Here is a 22452-nt window from a genome sequence, read left to right as displayed (position 1 = left end):
AACGTAATAGCACAATTTGATTCGTCAAATTACCAGAATCATTGAGAATAGAACTATCAAGAATATATTTTCTTGATATGTTCAGAAGTTAATCAGAATGAAAGAGTTATGTAACATGACACATGATGACGTCATAATCTGTGAAACATCATGTTCCATTTAGAAACTCAGCATGACTTATTGTAATATAATCACGTTGATCAAGTGTCATTATATTATACTAACTCATGGATCAGTTCCCAACATTACTTCAATAACATTCATATTTTAAGCTAGAAAGTTTACAGAATATAGAAACTAACAGTTTCTATATGATGTAACACTTATATCATGAGGAGATTAATGATTTCAGATAAGAATAGTTATGAAAATATCTTCAGAAATATGGAGGATATTTATAATGAAAGATACGATGATATCTTGGAATTTCTAATATCGAAGGATGGTGAAGAAAATCTATCCGCGAGAGTTTGGAGTCAGGAGCAAGGTATTCGCTAAGGATTTCATCAGAAACAGAATCATTTGGATTCTTTGAAGTCAAACTTATTCTTTGTGATTTGTCCACGGCTTCCTTCATAGTTTCACATAACCCGCTTTTCGGTACTAAATTTTCTATTGAGTGTTTCCAAAACTCCATTCTTTATCATCAAATTTTCGACAGTTAAGGTCGTATACAGTTTGTGCTGCTGTATTTCAGTTTTTTCAGAATTTCAGAATGGAAGATCATAATTCTAAGAGATAAATGATATATGTTTGCATATAACTGTTGATGTAGACATGCTGCGAGATTTCAAAATACTGATTGCTGATTCTCGGTATTTGGTACGGCAATTCTCGTTACAAGGTGCGGATGAGTACATGATGAGACTTCAATCGATAAATTTAGTGATTTATTGGAGAGATTTAAACCAAGGAGCGACGAGGTTGCTGGTACATCTGTTGGTAACATGGTAGAATATAAAAAGTTCCTTGGTAACAATAAAAGAGCACCCATATATATCAAGGCAATAATAAGGTTGTTTCGAATGAAAAGTCAAAGTTGACTTGCTGGAGCTGTGACAAAATTGGCTAATTTAGAAAGAGATTGCAAAATTATATTCGGTAATAATAACACTAAAGGAATTAGAAAGGTTACGTTTAATCATTTACTCAGTTTCCGAGAGTTTTTCAGATGCATAGCTATATGCATTAATCTTTCCTTTCGTATGTGAAGTGTGGTTGGTTCATCCTCTCAATTGAGGTGTTTTCAAGAATCATGAAAGGTTTGAACACCGATTGTAATCGTCAGGATACAAATGAGGTTTAAGATGAAATCAAGTGGCAAACTTGAAGAGATGTTTAGTTTCATATGTTATAATCAATATTTTAATTTATTTTAATTGTCCAAAGTTGATAATCCTCAGTCGATAGTCCACAGTTAGCAGTTCAATAATTCATTTATAGTTTAATATATTATATTTGAATTAATTAATACGTATCGTGACCCGTGTACATGTCTCAGACTCGATCACAACTCAAAGTACATATATTATTATAGAATCAACCTCAACCCTGTATAGCTAACTCCCACATTACTGCATATAGAGTGTATATGGTTATTCCAAATAATATATATAGATGGGTCGATATGATATGTCAAAACCTTGTATACGTGTCCCGACATTTAAAGTGCATAAAATAAATAACAGAATTTAAATGACGATAAATAAAGTGCGTAAAGTAAATAACAGAAATTAAATGACGATAAATAAAATTGCGATAATTAAATTGCGATAAATAAACTGCGATAAATAAAATGTAATCATTTAGCTAGGAACAGTTAGCTAGGATTTTGTTAGCGTGGATTCTTAACAAAATTTTCTCATAGTTAATTTATTTGTTTCTAACAAATTTTATTCCGTCAAATGTTTTCTTCATTATGCCACTTGTTGGATTCTGATAGGTCAAAATCCAAATATGAAATTGAACTTGGATAAAAATAGTTGCTCTTTGGTGAACGGATATGTATATACGTGAGTTTGAGCAGTGTTGTTAATGAGTGCTGAATCTGAATTGAAGAATGTACAGTGTAACTTGTTAATGTGAAATCTGAATATTTCTCGGGTATTACCTACCGGTTAAAAATATTTTCACCATTAACAGTTTGTACAATTTTTTTTTAATTACAATCTTTATGAAAATATACTTACATATATATTTTCTTCAGATGTAACCATGGATTTAATGAGTCAATATAATATTAAACTCATTTGATTTACAGTTGGAACAAGAATATATAATCTCTAAAACATTAGAGATTACATAATCGCCATGTCGAACGAAGATAAATGATGTAGAACGATACGTATAACGATGATTGTACTCAAGGTATAGAATGAGACGTTGAGGCATGGGTTGTTGATGGTACTGGTGTTGTTATTGATGATACTATTGGTGCTGGTGATGTTGCTAAAGCTGGTAATTTTTGTACCATATTCTCCAGATTGATTACTCGAGCGCGAAGTTCGTTGACTTCTTCTATTATTCTGGGATGATTGTCGGTCGATACAAGTGGATGAATAAGGTTTAGAATTTTAGATAGAATATAATCGTGGTGAGATATTCGGGAAATGGGGGTGAAAATGGTGTTTCAGACTGGTTTGCCGGTAAGTGCTTCAGGTTCATTGTCAAGAGGTAAATTCGATTGGTGGGTGGAAAGGATCGCCTTCCTCTTGTCTCCATCGGTTAAGTCGACTACGAACCCATCAGATGAATTGGGGATGATTGATTGGTTGGTTCATTCATTATGGTGACGTTGCCTCCGGAGCTTAGGTGAACATCCATGTCGGAATAGCTGTCGGAATAACTATCGGATTAGCTATCGAAATATGAGGGACTCGAACTGGTTGAGGGATTCATCTCGTACGATCAGATGAAGTATTTTCGATAAGAAACAGGTTATAGGATGTAGATTAGTACCCTACAATACAAAATTCACATATGCATATACAATACTAAAATCCCATATGTTACAGAGGAATCTACGGGGGCTGTCAGGCAAAGGTAACAATAACAGATACGCTAAGATATGAATTTATCTATACAATGTCTATGCAATAGAGGCAGTAAGACATGTCTAGATTAAGAATGATAAGTAAGTGATTCCCTAAGAATGATAAGCAGGAAATTTTCGACACGAAATGATAAGCAAAACTTTTGACATGCCGACACGGTCGGAGTCCAGACTCACTAATGCATCCTAACGACTTATCAGTTAGACACACTAATGCAGACCTGGTTCGCTAAGACCACCGCTCTGATACCAACTGTAGAGACCCGTTCTAATCCATCCGGATGAAGTCCATATCGATTATAAACGATTCACAACAGTTGATTACATCGCGAGGTATTTGACCTCTATATGATACATTTTACAAACATTGCATTCAATTTTAAAAGACAATCTTTCTTTACAATGAAAATTAATGGCATGCATACCATTTCAGAATATATCCGACTATAATTGACTTAATAATAATCTTGATGAACTCGACGACTCGAATGCAACGTCTTTTGAAATATGCCATGAATGACTCCAAGTAATGTTTCTAAAATGAACAAATGCACAGCGGAAGATTTCTTTCGTACCTGAGAATAAACATGCTTTCAAGTGTCAACCAAAAGGTTGGTGAGTTCATTAGTTTAACACAAATAATCATTTTCATTATTTTAATAGACCACAAGATTTCATATTTCCATTTCTCATAAACATACGTCCCATGCATAGAGACAAAATATCATTCATATGGATTGAACACCTGGTAACCGACATTCACAATATGCATATAAGAATATCCCCATCATTCCGGGATCCTCCTTCGGACATGATATAAATTTCGAAGTACTAAAGCATCCGGTACTTTGGATGGGACTTGTTGGGCCCGATAGATCTATCTTTAGGATTCGCATCAATTAGGGTGTCTGTTCCCTAATTCTTAGATTACCAGACTAAAAAGAGGCATATTCGGTTTAATAATCCAGCCATAGAATGTGGTTTTAAGTACTTGTGTCTATTTCGTAAAACAGTTATAAAAGCAGCGCATGTATTCTCAGTCCCAAAAATATATATTGCAAAGCATTTAAATAGGGAGCAAATGAAACTCACGCATATAAATATTGTAAAACAGTTATTAAAGCATTGCATGTATTCTCAGCCCAAAAATGTAATAATGAGTAAAAGGGAGCAAATGAAACTCACGCATATAAATATTGTAAAACAGTTAATAAAGCATTTGCATGTATTCTCAGCCCAAAAACGTAAAGAGTAAAAGGGAGCAAATGAAACTCACCTAATGTATTTTGTAGTAAAAATACATATGACGATATTGACAAGTGTAGAGTTGGCCTCGGATTCACGAACCTATATTCAATTATGTATATTAACATATGTAATGATAATCGAACAACTTTATTTATTATTAGTGATATATCTGTTACTTTAATAATTTGTGTTCCATTAGTATCTTAAATGTATTTATTTTATCTATCTTACTTATTACAAAAATAAAGTTAGGTTATAGGTATTAGATATACTTTTATATATTTAATATTTATTTTATAATATAATTCTGATAAATGATAAGTTGTAATATTACTATAACGATAATAATATTAATAACTAATAATCATCTTAAAGGTAGTAATAATAGTAATGATAATGGTAATTTTTATGATAAACTAATATTTAATAATGATAAAAAATAATAATAATGTCACTAATAATAATAATAATAATAATAATAATAATAATAATAATAATAATAATAATAATAAAAATATTAACACCATAGTAATAACACTAATATCAATAATAATAATAACACCTGTAATAATAACAATTACTAATAATAAACCTAATAATAATAATAATCATAATAATAATAAAAATAATAATATTAATGATAATAATAATAAGGAGGCTACCTTAAATGTTTTCCAAAAAGAATGACAACAACAGGACTCGAACCCATGATCTCCCGCTTTCTAACGTCTCCCCCAAACCATGTGCTCTATTCAGTTTTTCTGATTTACATCTTAATTAAGTCTATATAATCCTTTCATTTCGGCCCAATCAGGAAATGGAAGGTTCTCAGCCCAATCTACTAAATCACAGCCCAATAATTATTCCCAACACATAGCCTGTCTGATCTATTTATTAGATGAAAAAGGAAAAAAAATAACTGTATGAGCAGGGATTCGAACTCAAGACCTATCGTTCAATAACACAACACCCAACCATCGATCTATTCATTATTATCTGTTGTAATTACATTTTTAATTTCTTTCACCTCTTAATTTCTCCTGTGTCCTTCTTCTTTCTCATCATCACCGTTCCTCTCTATCATACGTATCATCATCTTCTTAATCCTTCATCGTGTTTGTTTTCGTTAATCACCATAATCTTCCTCCTCCTTCTAACATCATCATCATCAATGTGAACATCATCATCAATATTATTTACATCGTCATTCTCATCATATCATAATCACCATTAACATACATGTATCAACATCATCGTTTTTTTTATCAGAATAATTAACATAAGTTTCGCAGTTAAAACAATATTGTAAAACAGAAAGAATAAAAAAAAAAATAGCAGCACAGGCTGCTGTTGGCTGAGAAAAAAAATAAATAAATCGAGTAAACACAGAAATAATAGCGGCAGTGGTTGTGATTAGGTTTTCATGGTGATCCACGATGGAAACTGAAAATGTAATAGTAACATTCAATTTGCAAGATATAGGAGCTGTTTGGTGGTGACTTAATGATGGTAGCTGTTTTCGGTCATGGTTACATGGGTTCTCGGTGATCACAAAAAAAAAAAAATAAGAAAGGATAAACAAGAAGATGGAGGAGAAGGGGTAAGGTGGTTTACTATGGTGAGGGTTAGGGTGGTGATAGTACGATGATGATGATGGTTCGTGCTGTTGATGTGGTGCTCCGGTGTAACCGGTGGTGGTTCGTGAGGATGACCGGAGAAGATGTGAGTTATGTACTCGTGTGTGAGTGTATATGTCATATACATATACATATAAATATAAGCATATTATTATAATATTAATTAATAATAATAATAAATAATAATAATAAATAATCATAAGATAATGATTCTAAAATTTCAACAAAAGCACAGTAAATTGATTGATTGATACACAGTATAGCCGCCAGTGTTTTAACTTATTATTAGTTCACATATCGTGTCCATTGCTAAACAGTTAACGTATAAAGTGTCCCTAAAAATCCTAATTTTTTTAGATTAAGCATATTTAATTATTTCACTCATTACCTGTTTGAAACCTGATAAAAAAGGTTCAATAATTATTTATTTTCTGTTCCAATTTATATGTACGGAGTACTAATATTTTAACTTAAAAAGGTAAAAATATTTTTTAACAAATCTAATATCTTCGTAATCGATTTACAGTTCAACTTTTATTTTAGTTCTTCATGAACATGTAATATATCTATATTAAACCTAACGAAACGTCAACCGAGTCTTACCGACGTTTACTATTTAAGCTCGAAATCATTCATTTTTAATATATTCTCTTTCTATATATAACATTTTTAAATAGAAAGTTTATCTACTCAAATAAATATATTATATACTTTTAAACAATTAGATTTAATATAATTTTATATATTTATAAGTAGTATTTATATACATATTTATATATTCATATATATCTATATATTTATAATAATAATTTTTTTTACATCGCACATTTATTTTACATATTTATTTTCAACAATTAAATCATATAATAAATCAATTAATAATTCAAATTATATATATATATATATATATATATATATGTATCTATTTACAATTTTTGTGGTTCGTGAATCGTCGAGAACAGTCAAAGGGTAATTTGATATATGAAACAGTTCAAACTTTTTGAGACTCAACATTACAGACTTTGCTTATCGTGTCGGAAATATATAAAGATTAAGTTTAAATTTGATCGAAAATTCCCGGGTCGTTACATACCTCAAGTGTTATTTAACAAGGAAAAAGTGGTGTTTGATGGTGGTGGTGGATCCGTACAGAAGCAACAACTAAACAGTGACGAAGAAACTCCAAAAAGTGGCGGTTTGAGGGTGTTTTCACGGCGGACAGCAGCAGCAAAAATGGTGACTGCAGGGACGATTTTAGGGGCTATTTTGGGCGGGTTTAGTGGTCGAACACACCAGCAGAGATGGATGCAATTTAGGTAGCGACAGGCTACAGTAAAACGCAGCAGAGGGGTGTCGAATTGGGCTGCAGAAACGGGTGGCGGTGGGAGGCTGCAAGAACAGGCTGCAGTAGGGTGGCGATGGGCTGTTGGAGGTGGTGGTTTGGTCGGCCAAAAAAGTGGTGGTGATGGGGATGTAACTGTCGACCAAAAAGAGAAGAAAATAGAGGAGATTTCAAGTGATTTTTGGTGATGCACATTGTAAGAGCTAGGTGGTTGTTTATATAGTGCAACAATTAGAAGCATAATCACATTAGGATTCCTAAGTGATAAGCTTAGAAAAGGATTACGATTGTGTTCAAATTAGGATTAGAATTGAGGAGGTGGTGATTAGATTAGGATTAGGAGTTATCATTTATCCTTTAAATTTGTATTTTGCTTTTAAATTTTGGATTTATTTAATTACTAAAAAAATATTTTTTTTCGAATTTATATATTTAATTTTTTTTATAGATATTGTCTTAGATAAGTATCATTAATTTTATTAAATTAGATCTACTACTTTATTTAATTTTAATTGTTTCCCCATTATTTTATAGTTTATAAAATGACACACTTTTATTTATTTACTTGTAGTTTAATAGTTATAATATAACAGAAATGTATAACTTTACTGAACAGGAAATGTCGACTAAAAGTTTACTATTCGGTCAACGTTTTGTTCAAGTAAGTTTTACACTTAAAAAAAGTACACAAAAAGTCCTAAAGGCAATCTAGTAAATCTAGAAGTGGAAAAGTGAGGGTCGTTATATTACTAATTACTAATAATTATTATTAAAAATATAAATACTCAATTTTTAAACAAACCTTTATTATAATTATAATTATAATAATAATAATAATAATAATAATAATTATTATTATTATCATCATTATTATCATCATTATTATTATTATTATTATTATTATTATTATTATTATTATTATTATTATTATTATTATTATTATTATTATTATTATTATTATTATTATTATTATTATATTATTATTATTATTATTCAAATATGAGTTCTCTTTATGGGATTAATTACATTACATATGTATGCGAAATACATGTCTGAATAAAAGGATGTAATGTTTGTTTTTGTGACAAGAAAAATAGTAATTGTGATGAAAATTGAAAGATGATCTGTGCTTCCACGAATCATTAAACTAAATGACTTTAACATGTACATTCACTTAATACCTAAAACATATCATTAAACTACTTTATTTAAACAAACCCGTTCACATATCATTTCACTAGTATAAAGATATAAAAGAAAGTCGATTTTTTTTGGAAAGGCAAGCCCCCCAAAGTGTAGCTAGCGGGAATTGAACCTTGGTCTTCTTTGGAGATTTCCATGGACTTAACCACTTGACCACCCCTTGGGGTTAAAAGAAAGTCGATTTCAAAAATGATTTTTCATGATTAATTGGTTAAAATATTTACTTTTTAGTTTTTCTCTATTAATCAATATAGAACCGAATTCCTGGTGGGTTTCGATATTTAAATTCGCTTTCGGTTCGATTCTTCAGTTTTGCTCTAAAAATATTTAAAACTGAACAAACTAAATAAACTGGAAATATTGAAAACCAAACGATCAACACCTCTAAATTGTACGAAGTTAGTTTTATAGTTGTGGAACTTACATGTGCAAGAAGGTTGTTACTTCCACTTTCACGAGTGAATCCTCTGTTTATCTTTCCGCTTACAATTTCCAGAACAAGAACTCTAAAACTATACACATATGATTTTTTTGAAAAAGTCCTGTCTACATCATACTCCGACGATATATATCCCCTATAACAAGGTAATAAAATTAAATTAAATTAAATATTAATCCGTAAATGACAAGAAATGCGACAAATATATAAAAAGTGTTATAAACATTCTTGATAAACTGAAGTTCTTTTTACAATGTTCCGACCACATTGCTCGTAATTGCTTCGTTCTCATGTTCTCTAAACATTCCTTCTAGACCAAAGTCAGATATCTTTGGGTTCAAGTCCACGTCTAATAAAATGTTGCTAGCTTTAAGATCTTGATGAACAATCTCAAATCGTGAATCTTGATGAAGATAAAGAAGCCCTCGAGCAATCCCATGGATGGTGTGATAACGAGCAGACCAATCTAACGTTAAACTTCTCACATTCTCTGTCCGATGTAAAATTTTAGTAAAAGAAAACATTTAAATATATTGATAGTGCTCCAAATGAACATATATTTAGTTGCATTATCATCCCAATATGTAAAGTTTTTAGTTGTAATTATTATATTTTTAAGTTGTAATCGTTTAAATAAATAAATGAGAAGACGAAGCACGAAGATTAAAGAATTGAAGAAAAAGTGCCACTAAAGCCATAGTGCACTCAAAAGTGCCACTAAAAGTGAGTTAAAGACTTGTGCGGATTTTGTGAGTTAAGGAAAATAATTTTTTGTGCAAATTACAAATTGCAAAACGCAAAGTACAAGATATCTACGCGTACGAAAGAACGTTCGAAAATCCGGAATCGAGACATAAACCGAGCATCAACGCGCGAGACAACGGACCTAAAATTACGAGTCAACTATGCACAAGAATATAATATAATATATATATAATTAATATAAATTATATAAATTATATATATATTAAATAAATACGTCGACAAAGAAGAAAACAAAAGATTGTGAGCTGGCCAAGGCGGCCATGCGATCGCATGGCAAAAGCACTTTAAGCCCATGCGATCGCATGGGCTACAGTGATTCGAAATATGCCTATAAAAGGCGATGCAGTCTGCTCGATGAATTACACCATCATCTATCTTACTCTCTGATTCTAAATATATATATTTATATTATAATTTTATTTAAGTTGATTTTAATAATAAAGTTATGGTTTAGTTGGGTTATTGTAAGAAATGTTTTACGGGTTTTAAAGTCGGAACTCTGTTCATGTAACGCTACGCGATAAATAATCACTGTAAGCTATGTTCTTCCTTTTTAAATTAATGTCTCGTAACTAAGTTATTATTATGCTTATTTGAGCCGAAGTAATCGTGATGTTGGGCTAAATATTAAGACGGGGTTATTGGATTTTGTACCATAATTAGGGATTGGACAAAAGACCGACACTTGTGAACATTGGACTATGGACTATTAATAGATGGGGGGTATTGTCTAATTGAATGACAACTCATTGGAATCTATCGAACCTATCTTCAATTTAGTTAATCTAATAATTATTAAATGATTATGCGTGTCCTATTTAGTGACGTTTATATGACATCTTTTACAAATCATTTAATTTAATCAATTGGATTGGGTAATTTATTATTCATTATGGCTAAGTGAATAAATTAATGTATCATGGACTAATTATAATAGGGGTGGATTACATACAAGGGTAATTGGTGTAATTGTTAATAAAGTATTAAAACCTTAGATTACATGCAGTCGATAACCTGGTGTAATTATTAACAAAGTATTAAAACCTTGTTACAGTTCGAATCCCTAATTAGTTGGAATATTTGACTTCAGGAATAAGGTTAATTTGACGAGCATTTTATAATTATGACCGATGGACTATTATGGGCAAAATCCAGATAGGTATCAAATAATTCAGGACAAAGGATAATTAACCCAGAGTAATAAATTAAAATCAAAACGTCAAACATCATGATTACGGAAGTTTAAATAAGCATAATACTTTTATTGTATTTCTCATCGTACTATCGTCATTTAAATTTTGTCATTTATTTTACGCACTTTAATTATTGTCATTCATCTTTACGCTTAAAATATAAAATCGACAAACCGGTCATTAAACGGTAAAAACCCCCTTTATAATAATAATAATACTACTATATTACTAATATATATATATATATATATATATATATATATATATATATATATATATATATATATATATATATATATATATATATATATATATATTGATATATTTATATAAATATAGTTGTTAAAAATATAGTACGTAATCACTAGCTCCATGTGGAACGAACCGGACTTACTAAAAACTACACTACTCTACGATTAGGTACACTACCTATAGTATTGTAGCAAGGTTTAGGTATATCCCATCCGTAAATTAATAAAACTTTTGTAATATTTCGTCGTATTTCGTAGTAAACAATAATAGTATTTAATACGCCTCCGCTGCATCATCAAGTTTTTGGCGCCGCTGCCGGGGACTCGGTGAAAAATGCTATATTTTATTAAAACCATATTTTTGTAAAAATATATTATTTCTTATTTCGTAAAATATTTTGTATTTATAATAAGTGTTAAAAAATTTATATATATATATATATATATATATATATATATATATATATATATATATATATATATATATATATATATATATATATATATATATTAAGAACTTTATTTATAAATTTAAAAAGTATTTTTATTTTTAGATTTTAAATTATAAGTTTATATTTTAATTTATATAAATAATTTATAATATTTTGTAAAATTAAATTCAGAAAAAATAATATAATTATGATTGGGCCGAGTCAGTTTAGAAGTCCGAATCAGTTCTGGATTACTGGGCCATACGATCGCATGACACAGAAGAGAAAATTTCATGCGGTCGTATGAAATCAGCTGGCAGGCCACATACCTCGTACAATTAGTTACGCGTAAGGGTTTTTATATTTTAATTATTATTTAACTTAATTAGGGTTTTATTTATTTAACATATTTATATTTCTAGTTTAAATATATAATTTGTTATTTTAAGTTTAAATATTATTATTAAATATATAGATTAATACTTTTATAAAATATAATATAAAAATAATATTTTTATAAAATTTGTATTTTTGTCAATTTATTTTATATTTTGTATCTTTTTATCGTTTATTCGTAGTTTTTATAATTTGTCGTTCGTAATATATAGTTTTAAGTTATAGTTTTTGCCGTAGTTAATTTTATACTTCTAGATTTTAAGACTTTGCTGTAAAATCCCTTAAGTGCTTTTTCTTTAGAATTAAGATTTAGGCGCTTTAGAATTTTGCGACGCTGTTTATATATTTTAGTGCCTAAATTAAGTATTTTCGTTTTCGAAATAGAATTCCTTTTAAGAATTAATACCTTTAGGCGCAACATTTTAGATTTGGTTTTTAGACTTTTAAGTTTTGACGTTTTTCTTTCTTGTTTTTATTTTTTTCGACGTTTTTCGACGCGTTTCTTTTTCTTTTCTATTTCTATGCTCTAGTTTTTAGGACATAGAATTTTTTTTATTTTCTTTAAATTTCAACGAAAAATTATTGTAAGCAATTAAATTGATAGACATTCAAATTTTCTGGTTCGTAGTAATAGTTGGATTTGTTAGTGGCGAGTTGTGGGCTTCCGATTTAAAGGGTCCTGGCTACCTGCTGCATCTATTGGCTATTCGAAACGTGGGCAAAATCAGAAAAGTATATTAATTTGATAACTTATATAATTTTTATTTTTATAACTAATAGGATATTCAGTGAATGCACCGAGCAAAACGTTCACCACCTTTCATACGTTCACCACCTGTAACTCGATCAAGACATCTAGCCAATATTGTCGCCGTTGATTTTTCTTTAGAATCATCATCTAGTCGAACAAGTACTTCAACTCAAATTTTCGATAATCCATCTTTTGAACCCGACTTCACAATTAAGAACCCGGAGGATATTCAAGGACAATTTCAAGATCCTGAACCACTAATCATTCCTCCTGAACCACAAACCGTTAAATCAGAATTCTCTAGTGATTCTTGTTCAACAAATTCAATTATGGAAGTAACGAAACCTCAAAGTATGGAAGACCGAATGAGAGCCATGCGCACTGGCCAAGGACATGCCATTATTCAACCAGACATTAATGCACCAGATTATGAAATCGAAGGACAGATCCTACACATGGTAACTAATCAATGCCAATATAGTGGTATGCCAAAATAAGATCCAAACGAACATCTTCGAACCTTTAATAGGATCTGTACTCTATTCAAAATCAGAGAAGTTGAGGATGAACAGATCTATCTCATGTTGTTTCCCTGGACTTTAAAGGGAGAAGCCAAAGATTGGTTAGAATCGTTACCTGAAGGAGCGATTGACACATGGGATGTCTTAGTTGAAAATTTTCTTAAAAGATTCTTTCCGGCATCTAAAGCCGTGAGACTTCAAGGAGAAATTGTTACGTTCACGCAAAAGCCAAATGAAACATTATATGAGGCGTGGACAAGATTCGGAAATTTGTTGAGAGGATGTCCTCAGCATGGTTTAGACACTTATCAAATAGTACAAATATTCTACTAAGGTGTCGACGTTGCTACACGAAAAGACATCGACACAGCAGCTGGTGGTTCCATTATGAAGAAAACCGCAACCGAAACTCACAAAATCATTGATAACACAGCATCCCACTCACATGAGTGGCACCAAGAAAAAGATATTTTTCGTTCATCTAAAGCTGCTAGAGCTGATTCTAGCCATGACTCTGATTCCGTTTCCGCAAAAATAGATGCTTTCGAGAGACGAATGGAAAAAATGACTAAAGATATTCACGCAATACGAATCAGTTGTGAGAAATGTGGTGGAACACACTTAACGAAAGATTGTCACATTGAACAAACCATGGAACAACGAGAGAATGTTTCCTACATGAACCAAAGGCCGGGAAATAATTATCAAAATAATTATCAACCGCCAAAGCCAAACTTCAATCGAAATCAAAACATTATTTACAATCCAAATGGACTCAACAATAACTCGTACAACCAACAAGGTCCGAATAACCAACCAACTCAAAACAACACTTTCAAGCAACAAAGACCTAGCTTGTATAAACCACCACAACAAACCAAAGAGAAAAAGCCAAATCTGGAAGAAATGATGGCAAAGCTAATAGAATCTCAAACACAATTTATTACATCTCAAACCCAAACAAATGAGAGGTTTGATCAGTCATTAAGAACTCAACAAGCTTCCATTCTGAATCTAGAAAAACACGTAGGTACTCTTGCTAGCATGATGAGTGAGAGGGAACAAGGAAAGCTACCGAGTAATACTGAAGTAAATCCTCGGAATGAAAACGTTAACATGGTATCAACAAATTCTGAAAAATCAGCACCAGAAGATGGGAAGGTTTTAGATGTGAGTAACATTGAAGAAGTTACACCACCACCACCACCCGAGTATGTAAAGTCAGTGGTGGCACCATACAGATCACCCATCCTGTTTCCAAGAAAAGGAGTTGAGTATGAGCAAGTAATAGGTAATAAAGTTTGTGATACCATTAGAAAGAAGAAGAAGAATAAGAAGGTGCAAGAAACAAAAACCGTAAAAATAAACCCGGTGAAGATAGTTCCACCAAAACTTCCACCCAGGTTGGGTGATTCGGGTGAATTTATTGTTCCTTGTCTACTTAGTGATTGTGTCATGTATGATGCACTAGCAGATTTAGGTACGAGTGTGAGTGTTATGCCTCTTTCATTATATAAGAGATTAGGAGTAGGTGAGTTAAGTCCAACGTAGTTGAGTGTTCGACTCTTTGATCAAACCATTAGGCACCCAGTTGGAATTGCTGACAACCTACCCGTTCAAGTAGGTAATTTAACCTTTCTAGTCGAATTTATTGTCATTGACATAGAAGAGGACTCAAACATTCCTCTAATTTTAGGTCGACCATTCTTAGCATCCACCGGGACATTATTTGATGTAAGAAAGGGTAGAATGACACTTAGTGATGGTGACAAATCGGTCACCTTTGTGATTCGAAAGTCTAAATCTCCACCAACCAAAACCGTTGAACCAATAAAAACGATCGGTGAGAAGCATATTGTTTTACCAACTCCAACGGTAGTGCTTAACAATAATAAAACATCTAAGTGTGGGGAAGATGAAGCAACACCTAATGATGACCTGATAACAAAAAACCCCGTTGTTGATACAAAATTAAATGACTCCGTTATTAATAGTTCAATGAAGAACCTTATTAAATGGATTCGCGATGCTAGAACCAAGGGGAACTTTAAGTTATGTAACCGGTTAGTATCTGTGACGACCCGGAAATTTTTGACCAAATTTAAACTTAATCTTTATATGATTTCGACAAGATAAGCAAAGTCTGTTAGGTTGAGTCTCAATAATTTTGAACTGTTTCATAAATTCATTTGACCTTGGACTGTTTCCGACGATTCATGAATAATTAATTGTAAATAGATATGTGTGTATATATATAAATAGCAATTGGAAATATAATTTGAAATATTATATTTATTGCTATTTAATAAAATAAAAATAGGACATTATAATAATTATTATTTAAAACATATCTATATATAAATAAAGTATATTATAAATAAATATTAAAAGATTGTAATACTCGTTTGATGATTCAATGGATACTAAACAAGTTTAATATGAACTTATATTATTTTAAAATAAACGGTGATCCGAAAATGAGTTATATAAATTATAGGGTTATTAAAAATGTATTTAGGAACGAATTGTTAAATTTGAAAACTTTTCATATTTTACCTAGAATTGAGCGCGAACAGTGAGTTAATTTTTGTTTAATAATTTTAAATAGTTAATGATCGAATTTTACACCATAATGACCAAAATAAATAGATATAGTTAATTTAAAAATATGGGATTTTTCTGAACACTTTTATTCACCACTGAGTAACAACGGAGTATGAAATAATAGTCCGTGAAAACTGTCGGCATAATAATTTAAAGAGGAGCTGCTAACAAATATTTTAATATTTTATGTTGTGTGCACATGGGATTTATGTCTTTATATATATTTCGTTTCTTTGAATTACTTTTTACAATATACCCACTTGCTCAATCACCAAGTTCTTAAAACAACTAGATAATAATAATTGTGATCACTGTTTCTGCTTATTCTTTTCTCACTATATCAATCTTAAATATATGTAATATATGTATACACACGCAGAGAGAGAGAGGCAACCAACTCAAAACCCATTTCTATTCTTCTTCTTCCCAAGCATCTCCATCAACCACCACCGAGAAAATCCTTGAAGCACCACCACTTTCACCTCAAAACCACCACCACTTTCCTTTCTTGTTTCTGTCAAATCCATATTGCAGCCACGTACCACCTTCTTTTTAATCCTCAAAACTAACTGCCTGCTATCACCTTATATCTCTATATGATCGAAGACTCCTACTATTGTTTTAATGGTTCAAACCGTCACCACAATACCAACAAACCACCACCATAATCATTATAAAATCACAACCAAAATAAAACCCACTTGCAGTTGTTTTTTTTCGTTTCTGTACAACACCACCACCATGGAGCCTTCTACTGTTCGAAGACTGCTAATCCTACTTCTGGTTCAGCTGTGGACGACCACCATAAACCATCATCAAACCACCACATAAACTACTTGTTTCTATTCGATGTACTGCAGCTGCTATACGTTTCTGGTTTCTGTATACAGCCACACCAAACACCATCGTAAACCACCACCCAGGTCATCATTTATATACCTGCAACTGCAGCTTCTATTTTCATGTCTATGCATATATTTTGTCAAAATACGATGATAATGATTAGCAATAACAAAGATGGTGATATTGTTGTTGTTGTTACTGCTGCTCATTTGCAGGCCACATAACACCCATATTGTTCCAAACAAGCTATGAATCAAACCCTATTAAACTGCCACCAGTCTGTTTCTGTTGGAACGAATATCACCACCAATTTTCATCATTCATTAACCTATGAAAAACTTGCAATTCTTCTTCGTTGTTTACTGTTACTCGAACATGACACATTACAATCACCACATCGATCGAATACTGCTGCAACATGTTCCTATTTCTATTTACAATCCAAATAAACCTGCTGCTTGTATCCGTTTCTACTTCTGTTACAATTCAAACAAACCCTTCAAGAACCCCTGTTATTACTATTCATGTTTGATCCATTTAAAAAGTTCAGAAAATAAATAGAGGGATTATAGAAATTAATAGAATATCCAAAGAATCGATTACCTACTGGATCGATTGATGAACCGATTACTTGATTAATTGATGATGAAGGTTGATGATGACGGGTGTGATCTTCACGGTTCATGTTCTTGTGACTGGGTTCTTCTCCTGATCGAACAAATCAATCGATGACCAACTAAATATTGGTGATTGTCTTTTGATCGATTGTTTGATTATTGAATTGATGAAACCTTGAATCGTGATTTCTTCTTCTCCTACGTGTCTGCTATCTTCGATCTGTTAAGCCGCCCAATTTCCATTTCTAATAGGTATATATTATTGTTATTATTATTATTATTATTATTATTATTATTATTATTATTATTATTATTATTATTATTATTATTATTATTATTATTATTATTATTATTATTATTATTATTATTATTATTATTATTATTATTATTATTATTATTATTATCATTATTATTATGATTATTATTTATTAATATTATTATTATTATTATTATTATTATTATTATTATTATTATCATTATTACAATTAGTATTACTATTAACATTATTGATATTATTGTTGTTATTATTATTGTTAAAAAGATCATTATTAGTAAAAGTATTATTATTATTATTATTATTATTATTATTATTATTATTATTATTATTATTATTATTATTATTATTATAAATATCATTATTTTTATCATTGTTATTATGAATATCATTATTAGTAATATTATTATTATTATCATTAGTATTAAGATTATTAGTATTATTATTATTATTATTATTATTATTATTATTATTATTATTATTATTATCATTATCATTATCATTATCATTATTATTATTATTATTATTATTATTATTATTATTATTATTATTATCATTATTATTATTATTATTATTATTATTATTATTATTATTATTATTATTATTATTATTGATATTGCCAATATATATTTTTATATAAAATACATTACAATTATATTACATAATACTATATTTTATCATTAAATTGATATTAATTAAACTATATATAAATTATATTAACTAATATATATATATATATATATTTATCAAATAAACCTTAATATAAGTTCTTAATATTATTAGTGAATGATAAATATTATAATTAAACTACTTTAATAAGAATTTATTATATTAATATTAATAAAAGAATCAATAAAGTATATAAATCATATCACTAATAATACATAAATTTGTTCGATTACAAATATATGTGTTAATATATATACTTGATATAGTTTCGTGAATCCGAAGCCAACCTTGTATTGTTCAGTTCCGTCGTATGCATATATTTACTACAAAATACAGTATTGTGAGTTCATTTGCTCCCTTTTACTCTTTACATTTTTGGAACTGAGAATACATGCGCTGTTTTTACAATTGCTTTATTAAATGCTTTTGAAATATATTTTGAACTGAGAATACATGAAATGATTTTATAAATGTTTGACGAGATAGACACAAGCAAAACATTCCTCAAATGAATTATTATGCAGACAGAAGTTCTGTGGATTATTATTGAATTATGTGGACATGATAATTGTCACCAATTGATGTGAATATTTTTCTCCTAATTATCATTGCTTGGTAACCTAAGAATTAGAATCGGGTATGGCCCTAATTCACGCGAATCCTAAAGGTAGCTACCGGGTTTAACACCCCTACCCAGAATGTTCACTAGACGGAAGAGCTAGTGGGTGTGGGTTTAGTACTTCGAAGTTTGTATATTATACAGACGAGATGTTCTGTTTTGGGGATATTATTGATGCGCATTATATGTTAAGGTCGGTTACCATGTTGAGCAATGAAATCGAAATGAATGTTATGTATCGAGAGAATGATTTTTATACACACGTTATGTGTATTAGTTTTGTGCACGAGATATGTGCACGATTATTTAAAAATCGCGAGGTAACCTACCCGGGAGAAAAGGATACGAACCTACTCTGCTAAGCATTTTGAAAAATGGTTTCGTACACGAGATAGGTGTACTGTATTTGAATCTTGTGGTCTATCAAAATAATGAATTTTATTGTTTACGATAAACTTATGAACTCACCAACCTTTTGGTTGACACTTCAAAGCATGTTTATTCTCAGGTATGAAAGAAATCTTCCGCTGTGCATTTGTTCATTTTAGAGATATTACTTGGAGCCATTCATGACATATTTCAAAAGACGTTGCATTCGAGTCATTGAGTTCATCAAGATTATTATTAAGTTAATTATAGTTGGATGTATTATGAAATGGTATGCATGCCGTCAACTTTCATTGTAATGAAAGTTTGTCTTTTAAAAACGAATGCAATGTTTGTAAAATGTATCATATAGAGGTCAAGTACCTCGCGATGTAACCAAATGTAATGTATTCATCCAGATGGATTAGGACGGGTCGTTATAGGTGGTATCAGAGCGGTGGTCTTAGCAAACCAGGTCTTGCATTAGTGTGTCTAACCGAAAGTTGTTTAGATGCATTAGTGAGTCTGGACTTCGACCGTGTCTGCATGTCAAAAGTTTTTCTTATCATTTCGTGTCGAAAATTTCCTGCTTATCATTCTTAGGGAATCATTTGCTTATCATTCTTAGTCTAGACACATCTTACTGCATTGATTGCATGAATAGTGTATAGACAAGATTCATATCTTAGCGTATCTGCTAATTCATATCTTAACGTATCTGTTACTGTAAACTTTGTCTGGCATATTACGTAAATTCCTCCGTAATCTACGAATTCTTTAGTTCTATATATAGGTATTCTATATAATTAGAATACCACCCGATAGCCGGAAATCATTTCATATCGAAAAATTCTTTATTCAATCGTACGAAATGGAACTCGCCACTAGTTCAAGTTCTTCGGATTCCGACAGCTATTCTGATATGGAGTTTCACTCGAACTCCGAAAGCAGTGTGACCGAAATGAATCAACCAATCAGCCTTCATCAATTCTGGATGAATTGGGGATGGGTTCGTAGTCGACTTAATCAATGGAGACGCGAAGAAGGCGATCACTTCCACCAACCGAATTCACCTTTTGGTGAAGAACCTGAAGCACTTACTGGCGAACCTGTACAAAACACCATATTCACCCTCATTGCTAGGATATCCCACAACGATTATATGATATCCCAAATTCTGAACCTTATTCATCCGCTCGTTCCAACCGTCAATCATTCCGGGGTAATAGAAAAATTCAACGAACTTCGTGCTCGAGTAATTAATTTGGAGAATATGGTGCAAAAGTTACGAGCTTCAGCAACATCACCGGCACCAACAGTACCTCCAACAACCCAAGTTTCAACATCACATGCCTCAACATCTTATTCTGTAACTCGAGTATAATCATCGTTCTACGTATCATTCTACATCAATTACCTTCATTCTTTATGGCGATTATGTAATCTCTAATGTTTTAGAGATTATGTATTCTAGCTCAAACCGAAAAGAAATGCGATTAATATCCTATTAATTCATTAAATCTATGATTACATCTGAAGAAAATATATATGTATATATGTTTTCATAAAGATTGTAAATACAAATTCTTTTGGACAAACTGTTAATGGTGCAAAATATTTTAACGGGTAGGTAATACCCGAGGAATATTTAGATTTCACATTAATAAGTTACACTGAACATTCTTTGAATATGATTCAACAGTCATTTACTATCCTACTTACACCCACAGCTATACGAATCCGTTCACCACAGAGTAACCATTTTCATTCAATTTCATAATTGGATTTTGACTTTTCAGAATCCAACAAGTGGCATAATGAAGAAAACATTGGACAAAATAAAATTTGTTAGAAACAAACAATTTAACAATGAGAAGAATTTTGTTAAGAATCCACGCTAACTGTTCCTAGCTAACTGATTAGATTTTATTTATCGCAATTTATTTATCTCAATTTATATTCTCGCAATATTATTTATCGTCATTTAATTTCTGTTATTTATTTTACGCACTTTAAATATCGGGACACGTATACAAGGTTTTGACATATCATGTCGACGCATCTATATATATTATTTGAAATAACCATAGACACTCTATATGCAGTAATGCCCGAGTTAGCTATACAGGGTTGAGGTTGATTCTAAAATAATATATATACTTTGAGTTGTGATCGAGTCTGAGACATGTATACAATGGGTCACGATACGTATTAATTAATTCGAATATTATATATTAAACAATATATGAATTATTGAATTGCTAACTGTGGACTATTAACTGTGGACTACCAACATTGGACAATTAAAATGAATTAAAATATTGATTATAATGTATGAAACTAAACAATTCTTCAAGTTTGCCACTTGATTTCATCGTAAACCTCATTTGTATCTTGACGATTTCAATCTACGTTCAACCTTTTCATGATCCTTGAAAATACCTCAATCGAGAGGATGAATCAACCGTAATTCATCTACAAGAAGAAAGATTTATGCATATAGTTATGCACCTGAAAAACTCTCGGCACCTGAATAAACGTTTAACACGTATCTGTGCTAGCTCCTTTGGTGTTGTATTACCGAAAATAACTTTGCAATCCCTTTCCAAATTAGCCAATTTTGTCACAGCTCCAGCAAATCAACTTCGACTTTCATTCAGATTAGCCTTATTATAACCGTGATATATAAGTTGCCTTTCGTCATCGTTATCGGGGAACCGTTTATATTCCACCACATTAGCAGTAAACTTACCAGCAACACCATTAATCTTTTACTTTCCGAAAAATCATTACGTTCATCGGAACCCTGTCATATACTCATCCACATCTTGTAACAAGAATTGCCATATCAATTTCTGGTAATCAGCAATCAATATTTTAAATCTCGCCGCGTTTCTACATCAATAGTTATATGTATGCATATAACATTTACCTCTTAGAATTTTGATCTGCAATTCTGAAATTCTGAAAAGCACCCAGTTTACGAATTAATACACCGAATTTTGAAAAAGCTGAATGAAGCAGCAGAAACTATAGACAATCGTAACTGTCAAAAGTTTGATGGTAAAGAATAGTGTGTTGGTAAAGCTCAGAAAAGTTGAAACTGGAAAACGAATTGAGCAAACCATGTATGAGGCTGTGGACAAATCTCAAAGATTAAACCTGTCTTCAAAAAATCCAAATGATCCAGTATCTGTTGAAGTCATTAACGAATACATTTCTCCTGACTCT

At 30.9% G+C, this 22452-nt stretch overlaps 1 protein-coding gene and 1 non-coding gene across 2 annotated transcripts in view; both read right to left on the bottom strand.

The window, feature by feature from the left end:
* The window catches only part of LOC139863347 (G-type lectin S-receptor-like serine/threonine-protein kinase At4g27290), a 32973-nt gene extending 16176 nt beyond the window's left edge, over positions 1–16797 (bottom strand). Inside the window, exons 1-3 of the mRNA XM_071851984.1 lie at positions 16773–16797; positions 9174–9411; positions 8907–9057 (exon numbers count right to left, since the gene is read on the bottom strand). Coding sequence (XP_071708085.1) covers positions 8907–9057; positions 9174–9411; positions 16773–16797 — 414 coding nt within the window. The remainder of the gene's footprint in view (positions 1–8906; positions 9058–9173; positions 9412–16772) is intronic.
* Positions 13422–13528, bottom strand: LOC139865401 (small nucleolar RNA R71). The gene has a single exon (XR_011764923.1). It is a non-coding gene; the product is annotated as a small nucleolar RNA R71 (small nucleolar RNA).
* Positions 16798–22452: the final 5655 nt, after the last annotated feature.

Source organism: Rutidosis leptorrhynchoides, chromosome 8 (genome assembly GCF_046630445.1).
Source record: "Rutidosis leptorrhynchoides isolate AG116_Rl617_1_P2 chromosome 8, CSIRO_AGI_Rlap_v1, whole genome shotgun sequence".
NCBI classification, from domain to species: Eukaryota; Viridiplantae; Streptophyta; class Magnoliopsida; order Asterales; family Asteraceae; genus Rutidosis; species Rutidosis leptorrhynchoides.
This window is presented reverse-complemented; position numbering and strand designations above follow the sequence as displayed.